Source organism: Fringilla coelebs, assembly GCF_963513975.1.
Source record: "Fringilla coelebs genome assembly, chromosome: 3".
In the NCBI taxonomy this organism is placed as follows: Eukaryota; Metazoa; Chordata; class Aves; order Passeriformes; family Fringillidae; genus Fringilla; species Fringilla coelebs.
In genome coordinates, this window is record NC_140030.1 from 56,386,691 (window position 1) to 56,399,294 (window position 12,604).

General features: G+C 41.4%; 1 protein-coding gene across 1 annotated transcript; it reads right to left on the reverse strand.

Moving 5' to 3' along the window:
• Positions 1-4,366: 4,366 nt before the first annotated feature.
• On the reverse strand, positions 4,367-12,214 carry LOC311152098 (pantetheinase-like). The gene is made up of 8 exons (XM_084202918.1): positions 12,134-12,214; positions 10,034-10,289; positions 9,797-9,927; positions 8,523-8,715; positions 7,631-7,922; positions 6,376-6,749; positions 6,049-6,219; positions 4,367-4,792 (listed from the first exon to the last, which is right to left on the reverse strand). The coding sequence occupies exons 2-8, from the start codon at positions 10,244-10,246 to the stop codon at positions 4,673-4,675; spliced, it is 1,494 nt and encodes a 497-aa protein (XP_084059044.1). The 5' UTR covers positions 10,247-10,289; positions 12,134-12,214; the 3' UTR covers positions 4,367-4,672.
• Between the last annotated feature and the right edge of the window lie 390 nt (positions 12,215-12,604).

Here is a 12,604-nt window from a genome sequence, read left to right on the forward strand (position 1 = left end):
ATTAATTACAATGTGTTTTCACCATTTGTTTATGGTAATTATTGCATCCAACTTGGCATAAGAACATCTCTGAGAAAACTGGAGAAGACAACCACTTACCAAGAAGGGGATGGGAAGAAAATAAAGGTTTGTACTTTTTTGGATCAATTTTTGTACACTTTGTAAGCTGAGTGATAAACTAAGGTACTGGGAATGTCACAGGATCAGCGCACCTAACTTTTGTCAGGCTCGGCGCTATATCAGTCACTACCTCTGGACTCTTTGAGGCAGAGTTGATGACTTCCAACCACAACTAAAAGCAGTCAAGTTGTGTGAGACCCTCCATGCAGAGGGAACTGAAAAAAACCACAGATTATGACTGTTTGAGTTCAAAGCTAAATGTAGAACTGCAGATGCACAATCAGTAGATGCAAACTGAATGTAACCACCACTGATTTTAGTGGCAGTACAGCAAACTCACTGCCCCCATTTTACTTTATTTGAACCCAATGTAAAGAGCATTAAGTGAAGATTTCTGGCTCCTAGTGGAGACAAAATGAAAGGAAAGGAGAGCTTTAGGTATTATATAGTGACACTTAGCCAGTACAGGAATAAATGCTGTATGGAAAACTTACAAAGGTGCCTAAAAAGCAGGGAGAGTGTATCCTAGAGAGTCTGTAAGTAACATGGCAATGGCATTGGCCTGGAGTTCAGTGTACTTTCTTTGCTCAACTTAATGGAAGCTGTCTGGTAGTACTATATTTTGTCTAAGAATTTCATGAGTGTTGCAGAATTAAGGTTAGATTATTTCAAACTCATCCATAGGTTTGACAAGAAAGTCTTGCCTGAACCACTCCTCTCTCCCGCCCGCAATGAATTTTCCTTAGAGAGCCCTAAAACTGAGAACTGAATAGAACTTTTTCAGTTTACAAAAATCAGTTTTAGAGGGCTGGAAAACACATCAATGTGAATTGCAAAATAGAAAAATAACTATTTTTAAAAAGCTGACCTTAATGTTTCCATGTATTTGACTTTGGTAAGTTCAAGTGTGTCTCATAGTCCTATGTTCATTTAGAAGTAAATGTTCAAAATTGCTGTCACAAAAGTCATCACTTGATCTTGACTATCTCAAAGGTATTCAAATTTTTTTTTTTTTTTAGTTTTATGTTATTATGTTTTGCAGTACATAAGCTAGCTGAGCAACTGTATGCAAATATTCATTCTCCCATTTTTCTGAAAGGGGATTTCCTAAAGATTGATTATATGTTAAACATTAAAATCTATCCCTGCTTTGTATACTCCTTGTTAATCTTGCATCCTGACACCATTGCAGCTCTCAGATGATGAGGTTATCAATTAACTTTAACATTAGCAGTACCAAATGAAGATGGATAGACAAAATTAAAATAATGCAGTTACAATGCATTTCCTATATTGTACATATTTGTAGTAGAAATTCCCTGCTGCCATGAGAATATCTGAACAGAAAATGGATTATTTCCCTTAAAGCTTTATATAATTGAGTGGCTACAATAAATATTTTAATACTTTCATAGCTACTAATTTTTTTTCCAGACTGAAAGAGAAAATAACATCGTGTTGTCAGTATGCAAAGTCTCTTTCACCAATCAGCTGTGTCTCATTCACAGATAGACAACACTTGGAAATGTTGTCATGCTCATCTGTGGCTTCAGTAGGAGGTGGCGTTTGTCTACAGCGTTAAATGATTAATTTTTGGAAGGTATTCTATAATTACTTCTCTGTTGGGGCTCCATGACATTTCATGGTCCATCATAAACCACAGAAAATCATTCCTGTATTAGCTGTGGTAAACCTTATAATAACTGCTGCTCTCTTTATTGACCTCTGAAAGGGATTTCTCTTTTTCAACTTTGTTGTCCTGCGAGTGAACATTGGCATTGCAAATACCATCTGGATAAAGTGGGGTTATAATTCAATTGTTGATTAATTAGAAATTCTGCAGTTCAAATTCAGGTCATTGTCATTCTGTCTGTCACTCACTATCACTGCACTGATTCAATGTACCCAGGAATGGGCTCCTGTACTGTCAGTAACTCACCCATGATAATATATGTTGTTCATAAACATTTAGCTTTGAATTACTTGGTCTAAAAGTCACACGACCTCTGCACCTCAGTGTACCACACTATTTAATGTATATCTTGAGGCCATGATGACTTTAAATATATGTGTAAGGACGTGGCTGAAGAGTCCTTCTCTCTTTAAAACTCCAGATTATTAAGATTTTGTTTCTCTATTTTCTCCCAAGGCCTCCTTACCTTAATTCAGTATGTAAAATAAAGTACATTAAATTTTACTCAAAGTTTCTGAAAAATTGTTACTAGTTTTACTTAAGATAGCTGCAAGGTTTGGATCATATTTGTTTAAATGGAGTATTTTTCTACCTTCATCTGAAGCCTTGCATCAGTAAAATCTATTATGAACTTGTTTTTCTTTCTGTGTGGTTAGAAACCCTGTGGACAGGTGGGTCTTGTTTGCTTTAGCCAGCATCAAGGTGAAAGGAAGAAATATTGATATGTGAAGAGCACGCTTTTCCAGCTCAGAGAGGGAGGAGTCTCATTAAGATACCATCTGCAGCAGCTTTTGGGGTGGGGTCATTGACGCGAATTACTTATACATTAATTTGACTTTTCTACTCTGGCAGATCTGTCCCACAGCCAGTAAATACTGCTGCTGTTAAAGATGTCATTTGTTGCATTGTTGCATTTGCCTCTCTGCTTCTCTATTCTGAATGTTTCTGTAATTTGCATAATTTGAAATTTCCTTTTATTACAAAACCTCGTATTTTGTTAACTGAACTTTGTCTAGTCACTTGTGACCACCAGCCACTGAGGTGAAGATCTGGTTGGTTTTTGCAACCCCTTCAGGGAATCCTCCCCCAAAAGCAGGGTTTGTAGTTCTTGTGTATTGAAATGATGGAGGTATTCTGAGGCTGCTGCAACAGTCCATGCAACTTCATCCTCTGCTTGTCCAAATTCTTGCTTTGTCATCAGAAATCAGAAAGAGTTTAATAAACCCCTCAGCAATTCATTGTATGGCACCCTTGGAACCCTCTCAAAGAGAGAAAGGTTGTGCAGTACATCTCAAAAACTGCAGGTGAGCCATTCTTCAAATTTGCTTTTAGTGTAATTTTAAAGGAATCCTGGACTTCTGCACTGCTAATGGACAAGATATGAGAGTCCTTTCCTGATATCCTGTATTTAACTAGCAATATTTATTGTATATTTATTGTATCCTACCTGTGTCAAGCTCTAACAACCCAAGACAGTCAGCTCTGCACATACCTGGGAAATGTCAAGAACTTCAGAAATGCCAGCAAGCAATATGTGGGAGATTTTTGTGTTCACTTGTGAGGGGCTGAACAAGGAACCAGCAAGCACAACTTAGAATCCCTGTCCATTTTGAGTAACTGCTCCCAAGTAGTACATTTATCCCATTGAGTCAAGAGTTCAAGTGTTTTATTTCCAGGATGAAAATACTCCCAGAAAGAGCCCCTAAAGTTGCATGCTGAGAAGCTGCAGCACGGGGCAAAACCAAAATCATGTGATTTCAACAACTTCTGGATAACATACATAGGTGTGCGTGGGATGGGAAGTCACAGAGTGTATCTTATGTGCCACATTTAGCACAGCTCAGTGCTAACCTTAATGCAGGCTCTAAGAACGGCAGTAGATGTAGAATGCTATGGGATAAGTGTGGAGGCAGAGATAATTCCAAGCATATTGGATGCAAACAAAGCTCATTTGCTCCATAACATGATAGGCAGAAATGAGGGCCAGGGCTGCCAAGTTTGATATCTCATTGCTAGAAACGCAAAATAAGGCCCATTTCTCATGCTACAGGGTGAAATATGCTTCAGGTGCTAAAAGATTGCCTATTTCATATATCTTAACAGTTTTGAAGAAATTATCCATACACCCAGGAGAAGGTGCTGGAGTACTGTGTTGTATATGGTAAGTTGGATGTGAAGTGCCCTGGACCCAACACCCATCTGCCACGTACGAAGAGGTGCAAGATCAGAGAGACTGCAGAATTGGATGTGCTTTATCTTATCTTAGCCAGACCCAACACCTGGATGGACTGTGGAGGACCACTTTCTCTCTTTAAGATTGCACCTAAGAAAATTTCAAATCTGGTATTCTCTTTACAGTATCTTAGTCAGAATGGAGCCAGGGCTCATTGAGTGTTAAGTAGGCTCTGCTGATTGGGCTGAAAAATGCAAAAGCTTAATGATCATGCAATCTGAAAAACAGGAAGGGGCAAAAGGGACAGACAGGCTTTCTTGGAGACAATTTATTCTCCAATAAAATGACAAACCACATTTCATAGGTTTTGGTATCAGTCTCCTTTCTACTGTAATCCTAGCAATCTATATGATATTTTGGGGGGAAAAGAATTCTGATTAAAGGTTCATGCACAGATCACGCATAATAAAAAATAATTGCACTATAGCTCAAGCCCTGTTAAAAAGGCATGCATAGCAGGGTGAACACATCACTTTCCCCCAAATAACCCAACTACCACAGGTGCTGAGCAGAAGCGCAGTATTGCAGAAAAAGAATCACACAAGATAACTGCTATGGCTCAGGAGGAAACTCCCCTCCTGTCTCTGGTGAGCGAGTAACTCCTAAGTAACTCCTAAGGAGACACTTTACAGGGAAATTCGCAGAGGATGTGGCTGGTCCTTCTGATAAAGCCTTCCAAAAAGTGTCGCTGTTATGAGCGGTTTCGACGTGCCATGCTTGCTTTTCAAACGCCCGTCACGTAGCACCTGGTGGAAAAGGGAAAGAATGGCACTAATGGTTCACCTAACAGAGCAGCAACACTGCATAGTACAGAAAGAATAGACCTTAGATGCTGAATATTTTGATGCAACATTTTAAAAACAGTCATGATAGTGAAAGAAAACAAAATTCTCTCTGGGTTTGCCACAGCCTCCCCATTATAGCCTTCCCACCCTTCCTTGGACCCAGAAATCCTTAAACCTTCCTCCGTCTTTGGAACTAAAGACCATTTTCTCCACCTCATAAGAAGGTGAGAGTGAGAATAACTAATTTTTTAGATTCTCTTTAGTTACCCACACAAGGCAACAAAGGTTATATGCACATCTAGGACGTACTTGAAACATTTTTTGATCTGTAGACCACAAAACAATTTTCAGATGGAAAAAGAGAAATTCAGGCTACTGGCTATATGTAGCTTTCCTTATTTCCTTTTTACATATCAATTTGAAATCACTGTTCACCAACTGTGAACACCTGTAACAACATTTTTTGCCCCTGTGACAAGGGGTAAGCACGTATTTGTTAAGAAAATACAGCCTATTGTTTTAAAATTAGACCACAATCATATTTTTAGCATACCAATAAATTCTTTGATGCGCCTATTTTTACAGAAGTCTCATTCGAAAACCAGTATGAAGGGTGAACAATGCTTTTCAATTCCCTACTTTGTAAAAAAATCACCCTTGTTTCCCTTAAAATTTTTCAGGTCTTTCTCACTGTCTTAATTGTCTCTTGTAAGCTGTTAAATACTTCTTCCAAATCAATGAGAATTCCATCTAGCCTCTTGCATAAAACTAATCTAAGGTTTATGAATGAAAACATATTTTGGCAAAAATAAAATATGAACTGCCAAATAAAAAAATAAACCCCACAAACCCCTCAAAAATCACTTCTAACATTCTTAACTGCAGACAATCTCTGCTCTTACAGATGATACTTCAAAGTAATTTTTCTTGTTTGGACAATTTCTCAGAGTATATATTTTTTTTTTCTCCTAAAATGACCATTATGTGAAACATGTAGAAAATAGCTCCTTGAAAGCTGTGGTTTCTTCATTAATGATCTGAAGTGGGAAGGCAAATTTGCTGGATTGATTCAATCCCCCTGTTTAAACCGATCCCCTTGAGTTCCCGTCAGCGGAACTAAAGAAAGCAGTTCTTGGGTGGGACATTGCTGCCAGATCAATTTTCAGCTCCACAGCATGAGAAACCTCGCAACAAACAGCTCCAGGGTGTCCCATTACCTCGAACTCCCCGGGGGCCAGCTGCACCCCGCTGTACAGCACTTCTGGGAAGACGTAGCTGGTGCCAAACGTGCCGCTGAGAGAGAACATCTCAAACTTGGTCTGAGCCGTCTCCACGGGCTGCCCACATGTGCTCAGGTTTGTGCTGGGGCACTTGAGCAGAGTGCAGATCTGTGGGGAGGAGGAGACAGAAAGGCAAAACACCACTAAGATTTCAGCAACCGTGAGCTGGATTTGTCAGCAAGAAAAGTTCTCAGGATGCAGTAATGGACAAATGTTTTTAGGTGCTTGGCATGTGGCCACACTCACCTCTAAACATGCAATTACCTGCCAGTGGTATTTTATGAGAGAACCGTGAAGCCCATCAAATGCACCCAGGACATAAACTTCATCTCTCGTCTTGTTTGACATCTGGTAGACCAGATGACAGCAAAGGTCTCCTTGGCAAACACTGCAATTTCCATCCTTGTGCCTGAGTTCTCTGAAAGTGAATACATCCTTCCGGACAGTTCCCGAGAAAGTGTCGTTTTCTCCAGGAAATTTCTTGATGCTCGTGGCATGCAAACTCCAGTTGATGGCAGGGGGGTAGGTGGGGGAAAGACGGGGGTGTGCACTCAACTCTGCCAGCAGGAGATGTCCCTCCTCGGTGTCACTGTCGTAGTGGTAGGCAGCAGGTCCTTCTGGTGTGAACAGCCCACTGCCTGCCGAGGACACCACCAGCCCTCCGTTAGCCAGCAGCACACAGCACAGCCACCCCCCACACCACACTGGCATTGTTTTTCAGTGATACTCTCATCATTCAATACATTACTGGGAGGTTTTGGAATAATTTTAAAGCACTGAAAAGCTGAAATACCCATCCTAGCATTAAAATTTAGGTTTATTTAAAAATAAATCATAGCTCTCAGAGCGGCATATTTGACAAAGGAGGCAGTGATGGGGGTAGTTATGTTTCAGTGAAGGACACACAGGGCCTAAACTCAGTCTATTTAGGGCAGGCAAAAATGTTCCCTTGTAGTTTTCACTTTGATTCAGGGAAGAGTAACAGATGCAGCTACATCCTTTTCCCAGTTTACAGAAAAAAAAAAAAAAAAATTTCAGAGCAAAGCAAAACATATCTCTAAGCCTTCAGCAGCCACAAGAAAAAAGAGAATGTTTTATTCAGTATATGGGTGGAATTCTCCTTTTGGTTTTACACTACTAGGTTCTGATTAAAACATTTTTTTGCTCGATTTAACTGTTGATAGAATTTTAAATAGAAAATGCTGCCTCTAGATGAGAGACTGAATATTTAAGTGAAACTTTGTGCTATTTTCTGAAACAAAATTTCACTTCTAAGTTATGATAACTTTCTATGTATAGAAATGTCTAATGTCCTAATGTCTACTTTTTTTCTATTTTTACCTTTTTCAGAACATTCAACATTCTTTTACCTGAAGTTGTTTGTTGCATTCAGTACCAAATAGTACAAAGATTTTTAGTCCAATTAAAACACTATTTTTTAGCGACTTCACTACGTCTAAAACATTTCTGCCTGCTTCTGAATCTGGGAACAATTTCCCTGTTCCTGAATGCGACTCACCTGTCATTGCCTTGGTGGTGTTGTGAGTATTTGCTGAAAGTAAATTAACACGCATGCCCATAGCCCAGGCAGAGTGAAACTCAATTGCAGTCAGAAAGGGCAGGACATTCATCCAAGCTGTTGGGAAGAGCACGGTGTCCACCTGCATCTTGCTCACCAGGACCACGGCAGGCTCATAGAAAAGGATGTCAAAGCAAGTGAAAATGCCAAACTTCCCAAAAGGAGTCTCAAAGGTGACAGCTTCTGGCTCCTTTGGATAATCAAACTGAGTTTCACTTCTAAACAGATTGTACTGCAGGTGAAGAAAATGGCATATTAGAAACTGAAAATAAGGCAAGATTATGAACAGCTTTTGCATCTGAGACAGGCTTTAATGCAGCCCTGGGAGTGGAGGCACCTGAGGTGCCTGGCACAGCTGGTTTTTATCCATCCAGCTGACCCTCCCCACCCAAAATGGGGTGGCTGTGCCCCTCTACCTCCTGACAGCAATGTCCATCCAGTATTAGCTGCTTAACTCCAAGACAAGGGGCAAGATCTCCCCTGCAAAAGCACTGTCTAGGTTGGCTACAAATGTATCAAGGAGAAGCTAATGTTTACTGAGTATGGAAAATTCTGTCACCGTTTTCTTACCATTTACTGTCATAAATGTAGCCCTCGAGTGTTTGGCAGCTGGCATGCACTCTGCAGCTGCAGTGCTCCCGGGAATAATTTGCCTGACTGGTCAAGCAATTACTTAATTTTCCTTCTGGTCATAGGATCATCAAATCATCCTGGATTGGCTGTCACTTTATAATAATGTAAAATTATTGTATAAACCATCTGAAATTGGTGCCAGAGAGCTGAAAAATTCATTGATAATAAACTAGAGGTTGATGCTGAAGCATTTCCTTACCTTATGGTACCGAGCCACCAGTTTCCCCTGTGCGTCAAAGACGACGTCCGTATTGTAGTGGTACCGACCGTCCCTGGGGCAGCTGGGATCGCTGGAGTCACACGGCTTCTTGTCCCCGATATTTGCAACCACATAGATGGAGTTATTTCTGGCCATGCAGCTGAGTCGTTCCTGCACTGGTGCTGGACCAAATCTATTGCATTTTTAGTGAAGGAAAAAAAAAAGTTCTCTAGAATTTTAAGCGCCTCATGAAAAAGTAATCCATTCAGTATTACTACTCCACTAACTGCACATCCCCAGATGCTGAAAAGCAATTGATCAGATCATCGGTTTTATTCATTTTCATCTCTGTTCACAGCATCATTTTAAATTGCCAGTCTCTTTTATCTTTAAAAAATGGCCTCCCTGTGTTCTTCTTTCCCGTATCCTTTACAATGTTATTTTCTGTGTGGATAGAATTCCCAGCTAACATCCATACAAAGATGTGAAGAGCTTCAGAAAGCAAATACAAGAATAAATCAGTACAGAGACATAAATCTTAAATAGCTTAAAAAGCAAATTACCAAGCAGCTGTAAACCCTGATTCAGAAGAACATTTTAGCCTTTTTTAATAATTGTTGTCTATATGCCTTCAGTAAAAAGCGGACATGGCATTTACAGAGCTGAGGATTCCTGAAATCGAGCTTCATAAGGCCTCAGAAGAGGACATAAAAGCTTAGCTTAGACATGAACTCAGTCTTGCTTAGCTTAGCTTAGCCATGAACTCAGTCTTTGTCCCCAGCTGACACACATTGGGACCACCTCTATGTGTAACACAGCAGATGTGAAAGTGGCTGGATTTCCAGAAGATATTTCTTTCAGATCTATATTGATATTTTGGGCAATTTGGTTTAGAAATCATTCAGCCACCTGCGCTGAGGGCTGAATCAGCTTGTCTGATCTATGCAGCTACATGATAGTAAAATATCTTCTACTTACAGAAGGTTTTCAGAAGTTATCTGAATCAATAAAGTTGTGCATGTTTTTAAAATAATTATTTTGCCTAAAACATTCTCATTTTTGTCCTTTTCCAAGTAAAACTGTCTCAATGCTTTTACCTGACATATTCTCATTACCATCTAATTAAGAACTCTTTTTGATGCATCTCATTTCTACAGTACTTGTGAATTTTTATAGATTAAAGAATTAGCAGTTCTTAGTCATTTAATGTGAGCTGCTCAAGACTCCATGAGATGAGAGGCTGAAATCACCTAAAGCATTGCAGAAGGAATCACCTTGAGGGTTCAGTGCAGGGAATCCAATTCACCACCGGATCAGGGATATCCTCCAGGTAGGGGTAGATGGCTTCTCTTGTGAATCGCCAGCCATAGATGCCGTCTTCAGGAGTCACAATGATGTGGGCACCCTGTCACAACAGGCTCCGTTTAGAGGGCACCCATCAACAGACAGCCAGGAGGGTCAGCAGGAGCAGAAAACTCTGATGGACAGCCCTCACAGCAGAGCCCTCGTACCTGCTGGGCAGCTTCCTTGATGGCCCCTTCCAAGACATCCATGTTTTTGTTCATCAGGGCCAAAGCATTGCTGGGAGGAACGGGCTCCTGGGTGGCAGGGGGCAGGATGACGGCGTGCTCGTAGACGGCTGCCAGGAAGGTGTCGGAGGCAAGGGCCCGAAGGGCTGCGAGTGCAAACACCACAGCGGGCAGGAGAGCCTGGGAAGGGAGCATGGCTGCAGCCTCCCAGCTCCTGGGTCAGCATGGGGAATATAAACTAGAGAGAAAGAGGAGGAGTAAAGACAAATAGGTTTGCTTTGGCAATAATCTTCTGTTGAGTAATCTGAGAGATTTCTGCCAAAAAGTCAAAGAAGCTTTTCTCGGAATTTGATCTTGTTTCCAATATGAAAGGTTTTAAATAAAAATAGAACAAAAGGCTAAGAGAGCTTGTCAGAAGCCATGCTACTCTACAAGGGGTTCATTGGAAGGAGCACTTGCACATTTCATTTGCACATCCCTCTCCACGCTTTTAAACCCATCTTGGGAAAAGCCCAGACTTCCCTTGTAAGGATACACTACTCCAAATAACCTTACTGCACATGGCTGCCATCAGTTAAAACTTCAGCCATGGCTGCAGACAGGCCACCTGTGTGGGGCGCAGCCCTCTTGCTCCAGATGCAGATAATTCAGCGGTGTTTATGAGACAGGGTCCCGCCATACCTCCTGCTTTTGTCCAACAGCTTACTACAGTTCAGGTGGGTTCCTTGAGAGTGTCCTCCCCATTGGGCTCACACTGCAGTATAAACTATCACTTGAATTGTGCTGACCTCTCTGCCTAGAGCTAACAGACTTGCTTGTTTTGTGAGAAAGAATTTGAGAACACAATATTTTCTTTACTATGATCCTTTCAAAAGGAAGCTTTTGTACAATAACCAACTTGAAATTACTCAGGGAAAGCACCATTTTTTCTCATAGAAATAAATTTATGGCATAGTATTTTGTAAAGAGAATATTGCTACTAGAGTTTTAGATGATCCCTAGAAAAACCTTAGTTAGGACCTGTGGTACTTTAGTGAGGGTAAAGGAGCATAACCTGACTTGTCATTTACCACTTAGAAAAAGTTAAAAAAAAAAAATCCTTCTTCCTCCTTGAAAAATCTTCCTCTTCACTATGTAGTGTCACCCAAAAGAACGATTCTTCTCCATCAGCACCAAGGCCTCCTCAGGAGAAGCCAACACTTCATCAAGTCTATGATTCTAAAATGTCATTGTGCTCACAGATGGCTGCAGCATCTGTGTTCAGGGCACAGGCCTCCAGAGCAGATAGCACCAAAAGCACAGCAGAGGCACAAGTTTTAGGAAGCCCCATGTCTAGAGCCTGGAAGTCACCCAAGAGGACGTGGCAGGCAGGCAAAGGCAGTGGGCTTTAAAAAGAGGAAATCTTGCACAAAAGCTGGTAATTCCCCAGGGTAGCTAAAACACACCCATGTAATCACCCTGTCCGGAAAGACTCAGCATCAAAGGCTAGAGAGCTGCCAGCATGGAGCAATTCTGCCTCACAGCAACACAGGGAAGTCACTGAGAAGTCCCCACTGTGCTGCAGCTGAAAAAACACGTTACTTACCAGATATATCAAAAAATCAGGCATAGTATTGCTGTAGTAACACAGTTCAAGGCAAGCCTGGGTCCCAGAAGGAAAACAACTTTGGGAAATCTCAGCAGAGACCAGGGTGAACATATTCCTGCCCAAACTCAAGGGCATGAGGTGCTGGGAGAGGTAGGTGCCAGCATGGGTAATACCTGTGGTACCCCAGCTCAGCACAGCACAGGTCAGAGTAGCAAGGACTTTGGGGGCTGCTGCATATCCTAGGGGGGAGCTGAAGGGAAAGCTGGTTGTCTGAGCAGAACCATCAGCACACCCACCACTTAATAACCAAGCCCTGAAGATCTCTGGTCCCCAAAGGTCTCTGTAGGAAGACCGTCATGAATAGGACACACAATTTCTAGATTTTGCCTATTGCAATGTGCTTTCTTATATCCACAGATCACTCTGGCAGAAATCTTGAAGCTAAAGCTGCATGTGCACAAAAATCACTTGTATCTGGCACCCAAGTTTCTTACCTTCTTTGGCTCTGACTCAGCAGTCAGGTAACGAAAGGGTTTTTTCTGCACTACCCTCGAAGAAGTGTTTATTGTTATCGGTGGTTACACGCAGCCTTGTTTTTATACAGAGTGAGTTGGTATGTGGGTGACGGGTGGACTTGCACAGGATTACTTTCTGTATGCTTGACTCACTTCTCACAATAACACATTTCACAATGGTAAGTGTTATGCAATCTCTGTAGCAAAAAGCATTCAGTGTCATTATGGCTTCTGCCAGTCTTCTGTAGGAAAATACTCAACATACCTTAACCAAACCACAATGGCTTGAACAAAATCCTGGATTCAAGATACTCACCATATTCAGGGCTGGGATCCTACACCCCCTGCACACACATTCCATTACCCAGAGGACTGGCATCAGCAGTGAGCAAACCTGAAGAAGCCACCTCAGCTTTGAGACTGGCCACACACTCCTGCTGAATCCTTTCT

Coding starts and splice junctions, on each gene's coding strand:
- LOC311152098 (XM_084202918.1), bottom strand. CDS start 10,246: ATGCTCCCTTCCCAGGCTCTCCTGCCCGCTGTGGTGTTTGCACTCGCA. Junction 8,716..9,796: donor CCCTGCACTGAACCCTCAAG/GTGATTCCTTCT, acceptor AAAATGCAATAG/ATTTGGTCCAGCACCAGTGC. Junction 6,220..6,375: donor TCATAAAATACCACTGGCAG/GTAATTGCATGT, acceptor TCCTCCCCACAG/ATCTGCACTCTGCTCAAGTG.